We start from the raw sequence: 16,521 nt of genomic DNA on the forward strand, positions 1-16,521 counted from the left end.
GTTTGATGCCAAATTATAAGAGGAGTGATAGGAAAATACTTCTGTCAACATAAAATATTTTACTTAGGAATGAATTTCATGAAAACAGCTTAGTAATAACTAGCTGGTCAAACCCTGGAATTCCTGTTTCATGGGAGAAGCCAGCATCTATTAAATTTCCTACAAAATGTAAATTCTTTAAGATGTTTTAGAAAAGAACTAGGCTAAGTAACATTGCTGCCATGTAATAGGAAATAATAGAAGTGTAGCTGTTTCAGTTGCTAGCAAAGTAGCATCTATTGTTAATAGCTGAAATAAAGAATTAATATTTCAGCTAATATATCACTAACGGTCAGTCATAATGCTGTGGAGGGGGCAATATTTATTCAGCATAACACTATCCCATTAGGTAGCTTTATTGTACCATCTGAAGCTCAGTACTATGTGAGCACTGAGCTGGAGGTGAAACTTTGGTGGTTAAAATCCTCCTTTCTGTAGAGGGAAAACACCTGTCTTACAGTGGAACCATCTGTCACTTCTCAATGCCAGGCAAAGTTAGACTGTAGTCTTTTAAGCTACATATTGGTACCCCGCATGAGGGTGGATTTCCTTCAGCACATAAAATGGAGGCAAAGGTGTGACTAGGCCTGACTTCTGCAAAGCTGGCAAGACGAATGGTGTGTGCAGCAGAAGGACTGTTACAGATATGGAGGAGAGTCTGTGCTGTCAAAGATGCAGCCAATGCTGAAGTCTGGCAGTAGAGTTTTAGTCCTTGTGCACCAGCAACTCAGTGATCCAAGGGAAAGTTTGTCAACTGAAAGAGGTCATTTCATCACTGGGCACAGGCAAGTAGTTGCCAAGCTGCTTTTACGTGATCTAAAGCTCACTTGACAGGTACAGAAAAACAGCACTGTCCTGTTCCGGCTAGTACAAATCATATTGCTATCGTTTACATGCCTGGGCTTTGGCACATGTAGTCTTCTAGGGAGTTCTTTGAACAAGCTCTTGCGTTTGTTTCTAACCTCAAGAGCCACTGTGCTTCTGTAACACAGAGTGCATCTGCTAATAAATGGTGTTTATGGTCTGTTTTCCTGATAAATCAGTACAGTGTTTCACTGAAAGGCCCCCCCTACTACTGCACCAGTCTTCTGCTGAAAGTTACTAGAAATGCGCTGGAGTGTTTCATGCCACAATTCTGTGGCAGAGAAGACAGAATAAATGATAACCAGTAGTAGATTTCGATACTGGATTTTATTTATGAAGCAATGAGATGAGAACTTTTTACCTTCTATTTTCTTGCACGCTCAGTTGCCCCCTCCATCCCACCTCATGCCCCAGAGGGATACATTATTGCAAGTTAATAATACCACAAAGGAAGAAGAATCCCAACTGAACTGAAACTCACATCTCTTGAAATTTGCAATAACCTTGTTTTACTGCCTTGAATTCGTTGAATGCCTTTTGTGCTGCAGTAGAAACTTACTTCAAAGTACAAACTAATTAATCATTTTCAGCTGAATTGGATTGCCTTCCCACTCTATCCTTTAAAGTTCTTAACCCATTTCTCTTACGGTTCAAAACTGCTTTCAGAATAGGTAGGCAAATGAATAATAAACGAGGGAGAGGTACATCTGGTTTGCCAGTTCCACAGAAAAACATGAACTTCTCTGAAACCAGGAATGGGGAAAATTTATTTATAAATACTTGCAAGTGTCATCTCCTGTGTAAAATGTTTCTGTAGAAAACTCTCTGCCATTTGCACGTTCTCCTTCTGCCCCTTCTCCCATAAACTCTAGTCTGATTTTTAGAAATGCTCATACAATGCTTAAGTCTAAGATGATAATTTCTTATGCTCAGTAGGACTATTTATTAATTTTTCATACACAGTTATAGGTAGGACATGAACTAAAACTTTACCCAGTTCTTCACTTCTGTGTTTTGAAATTAGGCAAGAAGCTTCCCAAATGTGTAGCCTGGCCATTTAAAACTAAATCAGAACCAAATGGCCTAAAATTTCATGTTGTTTTGAATAGCCATGTAATACAGGAATCTGAGAACAAGATTAGCATAACAGGGGAGTCAAATATGACCATAATTTTATGTGTTGTAAAGAATAAGCTTTGGGAGTCTTTGGAAAATTAAAAGGCAGTTCTTACTTAACCAGACCAGATAAACTTATTCTGTGGTTCCAACATAGTTGGGAAAATATTTTAAAGCATTTCTAAGTTTATAAATAGTCAGAACTTTAAACAAATTCACAACATCTAGATTCAAATTCTTGTAAGCTCATTTAATATATTTACTTATGTTGCTTGGGTTTTATTAACAGAGGTGTTCCTAGGAAGTGAGTCCTAAGATTATCCAGCTGTAGAATTTCTTACTATGAGTATGTATCATCAACAACATATGGACTACCAAGCTAACACAAAGAATACTATGTGATTTATATGGTCAGTAACAATCCCAACAGCAAAAGTTTAATCTTGGTTTTAAAATTTTGAAATTTCTAGTCTCTAGAAATACAGTGAACTGAAATAGTTAAAATTGTTTATTAATTTCCAATGTCTTTACATGTCTGAGAATAGTTTCATTGAAAGAGGTTAATTATTTTCAGTCTGGCATATTAGCAGCTACTGCATTATTAAAAAGGTATAAATGTTAATTCTCAAGATAATCACATTCCAGTTTATTGTTTCTGTTCAGTTTATTATCTCTTTTCCCTTTGGGATAACATTTTAATTGATAAAGTTCAGCAAGGTTTGATTTAGAAAATTCCACCATTTTTTAAGTAGTATGATGTGTCTGCCTGCATACCTGTCTATCCTTTTTACCTGCCTCTGTAACAATGTCATTAGGTATTCATGATGGTACATTATTTTTTTCTCTTAAAAGAGATTTCAAGTAAGTGATTTTTGAGGGTGTGAGTTGCTGGGGTCAGATACTTATCTGTTGTAAAATATTGTTGGTCCACTGATTTTTGTCCTGTTCATTTAATAATAATTTAATAACTGATGACCTGGATTTTCTTGTACAAAGCATATGGCTTTCCTTTAAGCAAGCAAATGCACTCAGCATGTGTTCTGTTAGTAACAGAAAGTAAAGTTAGCTTAATTAGAAATACACAAGTACCTCAAGAAGCACCAGTGAAACATTCCTTAGAGCTGATAAAGCAGGATAATAAACTATCTTTCCAGGCATAAATATTTGCACATTTCTTGGTAAAAGGTTTAGCCCTTTTATTTCCAGAGCTTAAAGGCATTTGTAGCAGCTGAATAGTGCAACATAGTCACAATGTTGGTGGATGTGTGACAGGTTATTTCTGTACATGTAAGTGGAATATTGAACAAGGAAGGCATTTCCTGCCCAGATGCTATCTTGTTAAATGGTTAGATTCTTTCATCTTCACTTAAGCTGTCTGGACGTGCAGCCATTACTTTATATTCTTCAGCTGTTGAGTTTGCTGATACAAAAGGTGCCTATACATTTTGCACAAATCATATTTTGAGGGCTCTTGAAAATGTGGCCCACTGTGGAAAGATCTGCTTCATAAAGCTGTTACTAATATAGGGACTGGAGAATTTTAAAAAACTATTTCTGAGTTTTGTTCTGTAGTTTTGTAGACACAGACACCCTGAGAAAGTAATTGAAGGGAAATGAAATAGAACACGCTGTTGCTTGGAAGAACTTAGTTGAAGTAAAATACTCTTTTCGGGTAGGAAATCAGATCTTTGCCTTGCAGAGTCACATGAAGACTTGTTCTCAGCCACTGCATGAAGACACATTTGGTGGACATCTGAAAGTTGGATTAGCTCAGATTGCTGCTATGGAAATCACAAGGGGAAACCACAGAGACAACAAAGCTGTGATCAGATATCTGCCTTGGCTTTACCACCCCCCTTCTGCAATGCAACAAGGGTAAGAATGCTTTTCCACAAAAAGAAATACTAAAATGAGTTAGAAATCTTCACAAAATTCTGTGGTTATTGCCAGATTTCATAGATAAGACTCGCAGTAGGGAATGGTGGTCATGGGACATTGAAACATCTGGTCAGAAGCTCCCTGATCCTTAACTGAGGAGTTCATCAATGCAATATTTAAAGTACATGCTAAAGGGACAGTGGAGGTAGCTCCATTGGCACGACTGCTGTTACCCTGGAAATTAACTTGATTCTCGATATAGATACAGACAGTGAAAAGCATACAGGTAGTTGATCAGTTCTAGAATTATAGAAAATATGTTGGGAGTTATACAGAACATAATTGGAAATTAATTTGAAATTATGGAGTACAAATGAGCAAGAACTGTAAGTGTAAGCCTATTGATATGATGATAAAAATACTACGTCTGGTTAAAGTTAGGTGAGAGAAATCCTGCTTTTCAAGACATGTTTTTTATCCCTCTTCACTGTGAGAGATCCTAATCTGCAGTTTTTTATCTTCAGAAAGAACGGAGATACTGTCCCGTGTCTTACATTGACAACAAATGAGATGTTTTGAGTGTAGACTATCGGACTGTGTTTCATCAACCTGTATTCATGTCCCAGCTTTGTCCCAGACTACCTGCCCCAGGATTCTGACGACTAAGCTGCTGGGGCTCCAGTCCTGTAGATACATTTCCATGTACTTTCATGTAGAGCATATCTAGTTTTGGAAACATGGAGTTGTTATCTCCTTGTACTTCAGTTTCTTACATGTGAAAAAAGGACTGTGTGTTCTGAGTTGAAGGTAGTGAATTCCTTTAAGAGACCCTATAGGTACTTAAGGAAGAGCATCGTATCAGAGTCTATTAAAAAGAAAAATTAATGGCATGCCTTTTTGGTGCTATGAGTCCTTGACAATGACATCAAATTAGAAATAAAAACCAGTAGTGAGGGTGGCTTAGTAAGTAGTGATTTATTGATTGAAAACCAATTATTTTTTTCCTGTGCCTATGACTTCAAATAAGTATGTAATTGGAACTTGGTAGCAGCGAGGGGACAGACAAGAAGACACCAGAAAAGTGTTGTTGTGTTTAAATTATATAAGCACATTGCTTTACAGTTAGACATTGCACTAGATGGTGGATGAATACTTAAGTGTCACAACAAAAGCATAGTCCTTGCCCTCAAAAGCATGCAGGCCAAATGTCCGAAGAGAAGCTAATGAAAAGAGAATTAACTTACTAATGGAGAAGTGGAACACAGTGGAAGTAAGACATGGTGCCTGTCTTGGAGCTCTCTGTGGAATGAAGAATTTCCCGCCATTGCCCTGTCAGCCATGTGTTGTCCATGGAAGCTGAGAGGAGTATTTCCACTTGGGCAACCCTTCCCATCTGAGTATTTCTGTGTGGAAAATCACTGTATATGGAACCAGTGAATCTGTGAATGTTTTAGGCTTTTATAGAGACTGTTTCTTAGACCCACCAAATATGTTCTCTTGGACTTGTTAATGGTATGTCAAGTCCACTAAGTTCTGTGTGGTTCTAAGTCTTCACATAAGCTGTACCAGTGATCTGTGCCTCCAGCACACTGAGACTGGATCTACCTAGTGCACATAAGGAGACTCCATATTTTTTTGAAAACCAGAAAACTTAGCATCATTGTAAAATCCGCTCTTTCTTGACAGGCCCAAAGAGTTCATAGAATGTGTCTCTCACATTCGTTTGCTGTCCTGGCTACTTCTGGGGTCTCTGACACACAATGTTGTCTGTCCAAATTCTCCATCATCTTGCATGCCTATTCCACTGGATGCGGGTTCACAAATTGCTGACCACCTTATTGTTATTCTGATTGGGTTTCCAGAGCAATCAAAGGTAAGGGATTCTGTATTTTCAGTGGAGATGTGTTATATATTGGCCTTATTATTGCAAACACTTATTTATATCCTCATAAGAAAACAGGAGGGGTAAAACGTTATTAAAACCTGAGATCTAGGGAAAGAAAACTAGTTTTCCTTGCATAGCTGCCTCTTCATGTGTAGAAAGCCAGTGATGAAATCACTACAATTAAGTCTGAGATTCAACTATTTCAAAATATCTCAGCACAGGAGTGAGGAAGGAAAAACTGAATTCCAAATTGAAGCTTTAGCAATGATCATCTCTGTAGCAAATCTCTAGAAAGTTATTTATTGTAGTTGTGTAGTAGAATTGGATAACCTATGAATAATGTTATGATCAAAAGTTAATTACAAACAGCAATGGGTCAAGCACAACTTTTTTTCTCAAGTTGCTCTGGACAAGGAGAGTTATTGCAAACCATGAGCCATTTGTGACTGTAGTTTTAACAGAGATACAGCAGCACTCTTTGACACCAGCCAGGTTTTTATTAGCAATAGAAGCAGAATGATCGCACATTTATCTTTATGTAAAATCCTCCTTTTTTTTCCCCTTACCCAGCCAAGACATGGGTGCTTCCCATTAATTTCTTTGGCCTTTTTTTGCTCCTTCAAGTACTGCTTTCTAGTTACCAGGCAACCATTGCAATGTTTGGTGCAGTCATACTGCCACAGAGTATGAATCACTGTTGCACTTGCAAACTGAGAAAACATCTCTGACCAGAAGCATCTTTCTCGTAATGAAGTGCTTAACGTCCAGCACCCCGGGAGGCTCAGACACTGTGATATATAACATGTATTAGCAAAGAGCCTGCTTGAGTATGCAAAATGAATTCTCTGTTAGCTTTTCTAAACTTACTTTCCTTGACTGTGAGCAGCTCTGTCCCAGAAGGGTAGAAATGGATGACAGATTAGCAGAAGAGATGTAAGATGATGTATTTTATATGATAGCCTTCCCTTCAGGTGATCAGGATCTGAATGACTTGCTGCAGCAGTGTCTTTGAAATGCAGTCATACATGCCAGGGCCTCCAGGCCTTCCACAGATTATGGTGGAGTTTTCCATCAAGAAAATCTCAGAACTAGTCCTGAGTAGCTGTTCTGCAAAACTAACCTTCTCTTTAAAGGGTGTAACCTTAATGCTGTACACTTAAGATTGTATGGATTGTGTGTTTGCAAATGCAGGTTTTAGTCTGTAAATATACAAACAGTTTTTAAACATGGAGAAGATGTTCTGAAGTGTACTTTACTTACTAGTTCCTAATGGAAGGGAAACGTGGGAAAGTGAGGGGCAAGACTGCGAGGATGCATGACAGAGGAGTGCTTTGATGAAAGCCTCTGGACTGTATCCCAATACACTTATTTAAATAAACAATTTCCTCTATTTTCTGTTTCTACAGACATCTGTTCTGCACATGTGTTCCCTCTTCCATGCATTTATATTTGCTCAGCTCTGGACAGTGTACTGTGAACAAACAGCAGTAGCTCCAACAGTCCAGAATCAGAACGAATTTAGCTTTACAGCAATCCTTACAGCCCTGGAGTTCTGGAGCCGTGTGACACCTAGCATCCTACAGCTAATGGCACATAACAAAGTGGTGAGTCAGGTGCTGTGTACAGATTTAGTACAGCTTAAACTGTGGCTTGGCTTTGGCTTTGTTTCAGTGGAATACTTTGGACTATGAATAATGTCATAAAGCAGCTTTGATGCCTTTGAGAAATTAAAGGGACAGCTAATTAGTAGTGGTTTAACCTCACAGTGGGCCTGAAACAGAATCAAGAGCTGGAGTTGCTGCCTGTTGGATTAAGGGTTGGCTGCATCAGGTCTCATTTTATATATCTTCCTCCTGTTCACAGTGGTTCTTCTGTTTCATCTGACTCTGCCTTACAGGAGCAACTAAGTGTTTCAGGCTAATTCTGTGAATAATCATTTGAATATTTTTTTTTACCACATGGTGGTGAAAAAAATACACAAATGCTGACACTTGACTACTCATAACCCATTGGTTACTCATTAAAAATAAGCTACATAAATATCTTTGGAAACATTTTTGAGTAATGAATGACTTGAAGGAGGTATCTCTTGAGATAAGTTTTGAAATAGAAATGTTTACTCTATGCAGAAATCGTGCAGACCATTTTTTTGAAATTATTTTTAAGCGTTTGTTTATCTGAACTACTCACTGCTGTTGGAGCAGCTTTGTACAAGAACCCAGAGGGGTTCCAGCAGCCTTCTCATAGGTGCTACCTTTGCTTCCCATTGACTAATGATTCTCTGCGCCTGCAGGCTTAGGGTTGAGAGCTTGTTTCTGATGGGCAAGATGTATTGTGTTTCCCACTTCCCAGAGAGTCATGACAAATCTGTCATGACTTGTCAAAGCTTTTCAACTTTAACTGAGATGGTAACTAGTAGCTCTGGCTCTAGAGAATCTGATACTAGCTTTGAGTGAGAAAGATTCTTTATATGTGGCCCAGTCCTCTAAGTCAGGTGCTCTTAAGATTTGGGTTTTTCATTCTTTGCTTGGTTGTTGTTTTTTTTTTTTTTCCTTTTTTAAATGGAGGCCTTCTGTCTGTATGAAAATTATTTTATGCAATTCCCCTTTCCCCATGTGAAACATCTTGCACCCCAGGTGTATGGACCTTTGCCCTTTTAATTGTAATTGCATGGGCTGCACTTGAATGTCTTTGAACCAGTTACTATTCCTTTGTGTCTTGTCCATATCGGGCAAGAACCACCTAAAGCTGTCTTTAAATGATATCTTAGCCTGTGACATCTAGTGAGGTCTCTGTGCTTGGCGAGCCACTGTTGGGTACAATAGTTCATGAAGCTCCATTTGAATGAACGGGAAATGTGCATAACACTTCCAACTAGCCAGTTATTTAGTCAGACACAAAGGCTTCTTGTCAAGCCTTTGGACAAGAATATGATCTGAAAGTCCAAAGTTCTGGTCCTTATTCTGAAAGTATCTTATTATGTGACTTTACTCATTGGCACGTTTTATTACTTTTATTGTTATTGGCAAGTTATTAAACTCTCTGCCTCAGCCATTGCGGAGTGAAAAGTAGATAATAATACTTGTCCATCTCACAGGGGTGTTGTGAGGTTAATTAGTTAGTGTTTGTAAAGCACTTTGAAGATGAAAAGCACTACATAAAAGCTAAGTTTATTATTATCGAGGGGAATTTCCACATAGTTCAGACAGGCACTGTAAATACTCACTGCTGGCTCAGGTTATTTGTCTTGTACCTATGAATTCACACAATATAAAACATAAAATGCTGTCGACTACCAAATAACTGATATTTACATCTGTTGTAATTCATGGTACAAAATGGAAGAATTATGGACTAGCTGCCAGTTCAGAACAATAAATTGTCTTTTGATGGGGGGAAGAAAAAGATGCTTTTTGTGGGTATGTTAACTTTCAAAGATTCAGTAAATAAAAATAACAATTTCTGACACACTGATTGATGAGAACTACACAGCAAAGGCATGTAAAATGATTTATGATGTCTGAAAAGAACAAAGCTGAAGGCAACTTGTTTTGATGTGTGATATGAATCAAGCACTTTGAAATATTTAACGGATAGCTGTTGCCACATCAGGGGAAAACTAAATAACTGTAATATTTAATCTTATATGTCAGTGGTTAATAAATGCACATCTAGTGATTCAGTATAACTGCCAGGCAAATACAGGAAGATTCTTTTTAGAGACTGTTGGCTTAACTTGCAGCTCTGTTATGCTGGGCACTGATTTATTTTTATGCTTGATTATTTTTTTTCAAGATGGTGGAAATGGTGTGCCTGCATGTGATTAGTTTAATGGAGGCTTTACAGGAATGCAACTCCACTATCTTCGTAAAGGTAGGTGTAACACGCCATGAATATTTAGTTAATGATGTTGCCTGTCTGTTGTGATTCCTAGACATACTGTCCTCTGCTTCCCCTCCCACTTAAAAAGAGAAAGTGGAAGAAGCTGAGGTTGAATGCTAATGCAGAAATAAAACCTAGTAGAGCATTAAAAAAACCCAAAATCTCTGCTAAGATGGAAGACCAGACCATAATCTCAAAACGAAGTTCTCCTGATTTTTTTGTACATGAACTTCTGATCTACTTCCTCCATCCATTGTTGCAATGGTCTTATTCCTCTAATAGACTCAACTGATGCCACTGACTTTGAGAACCTCTAGGTACTGCCTGAATTTTTGGCCATTCTTTAACTTGTAATCATCATAGGTTCTTTACAGATCGCCTCAGTGTTCTGATCCTCAAATTCTTTTAGGTTTATAACACAACTTTGTTTTGTTTTTATAACAAAAACAGTGGTTTGCTTGTTATTATATGTCTGCGTGTCTGACTTAGTAAAACATTATTTGATAGTGAATCTTTTTCCCCTAGGATGTATAACCAGGGTACTCTTTGGTTAGAGAATCAAATCCTGCATGCTCCATTCACTTAGAATTCTTCTTTTGGAAATCAGTGGTCAGTCTCTTGTGGTCACCACAGAATTTTCAGAACAGATTCCCAAAGGATTGGGATGGCCTTACAAGTATAAATCAATTTTACTAGCATTTTTAACATGTTTTCCCATTGCATTATTCTGAAGGGAGTTTTCACATAAAATATCAACAAATCAAGTAGTTAAACACACTCTGAATCTGACTGAAATATGTTGTTTTATATAGTTTTTCTGTTTCCATAATGGAAACTTCTGAATGTTGTTTTACTCCAGTCTTTTATGGTCAAGCTGGAATTTAACATAAAGTAGCTAAAACTGAAGGTCTTGATGTCAACTGGCATGAAAGTATTCACACCCATTTTGAACACATGGATTTGTAGTCAGTAATGACTTGATTCATTACAGAAACTCTGTCATTATGGGATGTTAATGGGATCATGGCTGTCCCTGGAAGACATATGGGCTTCTCTTTCACCCAGCCCAGGATGTCCAGAATGGCTTTAAAGCTGTGAAAAGAGAGGCCTTTAGGGCCAAACTCCTGTCACAATTCAAATGAATGCTTTCAGGGGATTATATTTGAGAGTATATGTTGATAATATGCTAAATCAGGTTAAGAGGACATTGTTGTTTTTACAAAGTCAAGCTCATAAACCTGTGAAATTCAGAGTTAAGGTGCTAAGCTTTCTTTCATGTTCAGTCGATGCAAGATGGAAGAGAAGAATCTGAGTGTCCAATCCCCTTTACTTAGTTCCTGAAGTGAAATCCTGCAGGAACAAGATACATATATAATAGCATTATAGGGTTCGTAGTCCCAGGTTATTAACTTTTTCAAAACTAATTGTAAAAATATTTATTGTAGATCTGGAAAGTAAGTGTCATGATTTGGGGAAAGACTTACTGTATGTTTGAAGTCCTTCAAAGAGGCAGAAGTGTAAAGCTGATTCATACAGGAACCAGTGAGTGAGTGACATCTCTGTAATAAAAAAAAAAAGATCAACTTTGAGACTGTCTCTTCTTCGGTGGCATGAAGAAGATCTGAACTTTGTTACTCCTACTTCAGAATTCTGCAAGGATGACAATTCTTTGAGTATTAGTAGACTCTGCTGTGTTTTGGTAGCTTGTTTTATTCTAGACAATCTTTTATTGCCCTGCCTTTGATAATGAAACAATTTTGTGCTTTAAAGCTTTTTTTCCTTTTATTTTACATATAAGCCTTTCAAACAAGGTTTAATTTTCACTGAAGGAAAGGACATAGTGTAGTGAGAGATATTTTTTTTAAACAGAACATTCTTAACACTTTTGAAGATTCATTCAGCAAAATTAATAATTCTCAGTGAGTTCCTCTTAGAACTGAGGATAGTGGCACTGATAAATCCTGACCATTTATCATTCATATGACTATATTTACTGCAGTGTCTTTTATTTCACCTAAGCAATCAGGTGCTGCAAAAACTTCAATTGTTAATGAAGTCATTGCATGATTTAACACACATATTTTTAATGCACCACAATGAGAAGGTGATGCATGTTACATGATGCCAGGAAGTTTATGGTATAGTTGTCTTAGGTGGCCATTTTCTGTATGACAAGTGAGGGGGAAATATGTCCTAAAGAGAGAAAGAGAAGATGTAAACAATTCAGCTCTCCTTCACTGAAAGAAGAGCTTTCTTTATGCCTGAGATAAACACTCCTTCATCTCCTTGTTTTGGTGCAATGAGATTTCCTCCTCCTGGTACTCTGTCAGCCTTTGCTGTCTCACAGTAATAGCTCAGTCACATTTGCTAACTCACAGTAATAGCTTTGAGACATGTCTTGATTGCTTCCCGTAGTCTTTGAGCCATTCCTTGTATTCTCAGAGGATATTTTTTGGATCTGAAATTAGACTATCTTTACCAGTCTGATGAGGAAAACAAAGTTTCTTTCTGTGAAAACATTTCAACTGCTATGCATTTATTTTTCTAAGTTGGAGTGAGATATATATATATACACACACACACACACACATTTACATACATGCACACATACCCACATATATTTAATTCATTATATTTTCCTCTGAAGGGAAGCATTCTGCTTTAGGAGGGCCGAAATGAAAGTGTTCAGCTTTCCTTCTGTTTTTCTGGAATGGGGAAACTAGCCATCCCAGGACAGCCACTGGTGTTGGAGACCAACTCCTTGCTGATCATAGTTCTCTGTCTGACCATCAGATGTATGTCTGAGGAATTTGGGAGCCTACAGTAGTGAAGGGAGCAGCTCAGCAAGCCACAGCTTCTTTTCCAGACACCCAGGGGTTTTAGGCAGCTTCAGCAGCTGCTGGGCAGACTTTTGGAGAACTGGGCAGGGAGCAGAGTTGGGGAGCCACAAAAGCACAGTGACCAGCCTCTTCTCCAGCCTGGTTTCCATCAAAACTTGTACGGGAATCAACATGATACTGCTGAAAATGTAAACTCCAAAAAATTGACAGTGTGTGACAGCAGTCTGTTCTTCCAGCTGTTCTTTCTAACTAGCTTTATGTATTCTTCCTTTGTGAAGAAAAGGCTGGGTGGGGATTAGGTAATCAAACTCAAGTGCTTCAATAAAAATGTCTCATCTGACTGGCACCTGTAGGAGTGGAGGGGTTGCTTGCTTGTGCCTGCAGCAGAATGTTTCATTTCCCTAAATGAGGCCAGACCCTGGAAGACAGAAGTGGTACTGAAGGACAATGATCTGTATCTAACCTTAGACCTCTACACCATAGATATCAATACGAGTTAGTTTCTCTGAGTGGCCGTTATAGTCAGTGGAGATAAACAGGAATTTCTGGACACGATTCATCTTTATCTGTTTTAGATACCTGCTTTGAGATGAACTGTGTGTGAGAGGTGCTTGATTCTCTCAGCTGACTGTAAAAGGTGTCCAGTGAATTGGTTCAGATGCAGAGGGATACCCTGAGTTTTCTGCCTAGCTTCTGTCCTTGCTTGACATACTTCTGACACCAGTCCTATCACCACTGACTAGCTCCATAGGAACTTCGTTAATGCTGGATGAAATTTCAAGTGACATCTTGTTGATGGCAGTGGGGCATGGAATGTGCTTACCTGTTCCCTCCTCTCCACAAAACACATCAGAACTTGTGGTCACTGGATCTTATTAAACACTTCATTAGTGTGAGAGCTCACAGAAGGATGTATAGAACTCGCACGTCTGCTGCATCTGGCTGCGTTCCAGCTGTTTTGGCATTCATCTATCTGTAAATGCTGAGGTTTGAATATGGTTCTTCATGTGGTAGACTAAGTAATCAGTCCTGACAGAGCTGCATATGATTCTCCAGCAAAACAGCACTGCAATTGAAACAATTATCCTTCCTTGCACAAGGGAAACAGCACTTTATCTAATGTTGTCAATAGTGATTAGGTTTAACTTGCAGCTCCCAGTAGCATAATTGGCAAATTGCAAATTTTAATGCCATTTGGAGGAACATTTTAGAACAATAACCTCAGTGGTTAAATTAATACTGGAGAACATGAATACTTTTGGTAGAAATGCCTCTCTGTCTTCCACAGCTTGTCATGTTATACTTACTCAGAAGTAAAAGTTCTCTGAAGGGCAGGAGACTGAAATACCTATCAATCCAATTATGGGTGACAGATTTGCAGACCTCCTCGCCTTGTCATTCTGTATAGTTAAAGAGTTTTCGCCTGTGCTCCCAGGCCTTCAGGTCACATTCTGCAGTGAAGGGCTGATGTGACCAGTGGCTTATAAAATGCTAGTTACCATTTAAATATCTGGTCTCTTATTAGGAACTTCTGCTGCAGGTTTTTTCAGTTCTTGATTTATACATTGCCATGCAGAATTTTTACTGTATTTATTCCAGTATTGCTCACCTGCACATATAGGAACACCCTCACAAGGAAAATAAGAAGTGATTTCCTTTAACAAGTTTTTGTTCTGTACTCTCATCATTGCCTTAAACAGGATATCAGTAATTGCTACTGGTGATTCACCAAGCTACAAACAAGGGAAGCTTTACCTGCCCCAAAACATGCATAATTTAAAAATAACCACATTTTCAGATTTGTGGTTCAGGCTATGTCCATTTGGACAGCTAAATACATTAGATACACCCTTCTCTGTCTCACAGTAACTGGAACATGTTTACAGTCGCTTGTATAATAACAAAATATACTTCTCTTCTTACAGCTCATACCAATGTGGTTGCCAATGATACAGTCAAACCTAAAGGTAAGTTGTTTCTAGTACCTTATCCTTTTATTCCTAGTGTTACATTTCTGTAAATTCTGAAAATAAGATGACTAGATGTGGTCTCCAAACACTCCAAAAGTAGAGCATTGTAGCGTATCCAGATGTGCTGGATGACTCAGCACTGAAGGTCTCAGGTACGAGCATACAGAGAGCATCATCAGCTAAGGTACTTGGCCTGTAATCAGTGCTGGTCTCCCTTTCCCTTCTGAAACACTTCCTCTAACCAGGTTCTGCAGCAGGACCTTTCCTCTCTGTTTACTGAGATTGGTTGTTCCCTGAGGTGTGGTTTTCTTGATATCTGAGGCTTGAGAGTCCCCTGACAGAGCAGGATGGGGACTCTTGACCCAGGAGATGGATTTTGGTTCTATAGCAGATAATGTGGGCCTGCTTGCTTCGGTAAACCTGTGCCAGCTGGCCCTGTTTGTAAGAGAAAGCAAGGTGGATCAGTGTGGTTTGCCAGTCAAGAGAATTTTGGTGGTGAGAGTAAAAGTGCTGTAGCTGGTCTCAGTATGGAGTTGTTTCTGTAAGCATATTTGCCTTTCGTGGCAATATTACAATGCAGGATGTGGAAGAAAGAAATGTGACGTTGGGGCAGTGGAGGAATTTTCCCTGGCCAGCAACCTTCCCTGGCCCACAGTACCTTTCACAGTGCTGTATTAATGTATGTATTAAAGGAAAGAAACTGAATGTTTTGCGTTATTTCAACAGCATTTATCTGCTGGACTCCAGCTACGCCTCCAAGCCATCCAGAGCAATGTCAACCATCACAGCCTAAGGATGTTACAGGGGTCAGGCCAAATGAACAATAGCTCATCTGTGCTCCGCAAATGGCTACAGTGTACCCAGTTTAAAATGGCTCAAGTGGAAATTCAGTCGTCAGAAGCTGCATCTCAGTTTTATCCTTTATGATTCATGTCATTTATTCCAAATGTTCGTTTATAGCCTAGCAATAACAGGGTTAGAGCCGTAAAAGACCTTTTGTATAAATCAGCATACTGAGTATATACTGTATCTATACTTTTTAGCATAGGACAGATTGTGGAAAAGCTTACAATGGGTGAAGCTAAGAGCCTAGCCTGATCCTGCCAGTCTTTAATTACACTTACTCAGGATCACAGGTTCACAAGTCTGCATTCATGAACATGTATTTGCAGGATTAGACTCAAATCTTTCACATTGTACATATCTCTCTGATCATTGAAATATCTTGTTCTTAAATGTTTCTTTACATTATTTTTGAAGCTAAGATAAAAAACACTTTTCTTTAACTTCTATTTTTTTTAAAAATAGAATTGTGGGTATTCACAAGCATACGGAAGTGCTACGTTGCTATTTTTTGACGATAACAAAAGAAAACAGGGTTTTTAGGAACCTTTATAGGAGTTTTTTTGGGGGGTGTCTTTTTTTTTTTAGATTCACAGCTGGCAATGCAATAAAACCTGTCACTATAACCAGTGAAACCAGTGATGTTCTAATGAGGCTTTTTGTCATGATCTTCTGGGAACACAGCAGCTTGTAAGGAGAGTTAGTATAAAGTGCACTTAGAATTAGGTTGTTAAACTGTGCCAATTCATTTGTCTTTTTCTTCAGTACTGTTTTCCAAAACTGCCAAGTCTGATTTATTATTTTTTGAAATATTGCTTTTACTTCATTGATTCTGTGCTGCTCTTTGTAGGTTTCATAGAGCCTCTTTAATTTTGTGACTACTGTATTGTATTCTTCTGTCAGTACTTGTACACAGTACAAATAAAAATGGGTATCCCAGACCTATTCTTACTGATGTCTACAGGAATTATGTTGCAGACTCCAAGAGGAGCATGAGAGGACCTGAACTTTTGCATAATGATATTTACAAATCACAATATTTGCATACTATTGTATTAAGCATGATGTTTCAAAACAGATGGATTTTAATATCATTAAGGGACTCAGCCAAAGCCTATTCCAATCTAAGGAGACTCAATTAATTCAGTGGATTTTATGTAAAATCTTGAAACACCATGATTTACCACCTCTTGTTATTAATACT

The 16,521-nt window shown here is 38.3% G+C and overlaps 1 protein-coding gene across 25 annotated transcripts in view; it reads left to right on the top strand.

Annotated features, from left to right (window-relative positions):
* The window catches only part of UNC79 (unc-79 homolog, NALCN channel complex subunit), a 115,215-nt gene extending 98,957 nt beyond the window's left edge, over positions 1-16,258 (top strand). For 23 of the 25 annotated variants that reach the window (XM_064460658.1, XM_064460641.1, XM_064460646.1 and 20 more), the window contains 6 exons: positions 3,719-3,894; positions 5,584-5,770; positions 7,189-7,386; positions 9,578-9,655; positions 14,430-14,471; positions 15,201-16,258. In XM_064460658.1, coding sequence (XP_064316728.1) covers positions 3,719-3,894; positions 5,584-5,770; positions 7,189-7,386; positions 9,578-9,655; positions 14,430-14,471; positions 15,201-15,401 — 882 coding nt within the window. In that variant the 3' untranslated portion in view covers positions 15,402-16,258. Of the gene's footprint in view, positions 1-3,718; positions 3,895-5,583; positions 5,771-7,188; positions 7,387-9,577; positions 9,656-11,109; positions 11,211-14,429; positions 14,472-15,200 lie in introns of all 25 variants that reach the window. The other 2 variants (XM_064460638.1, XM_064460644.1) reach the window with 2 other exon arrangements.
* Positions 16,259-16,521: the final 263 nt, after the last annotated feature.

Source organism: Phalacrocorax carbo, chromosome 9, assembly GCF_963921805.1.
Source record: "Phalacrocorax carbo chromosome 9, bPhaCar2.1, whole genome shotgun sequence".
Lineage (NCBI taxonomy): Eukaryota > Metazoa > Chordata > Aves > Suliformes > Phalacrocoracidae > Phalacrocorax > Phalacrocorax carbo.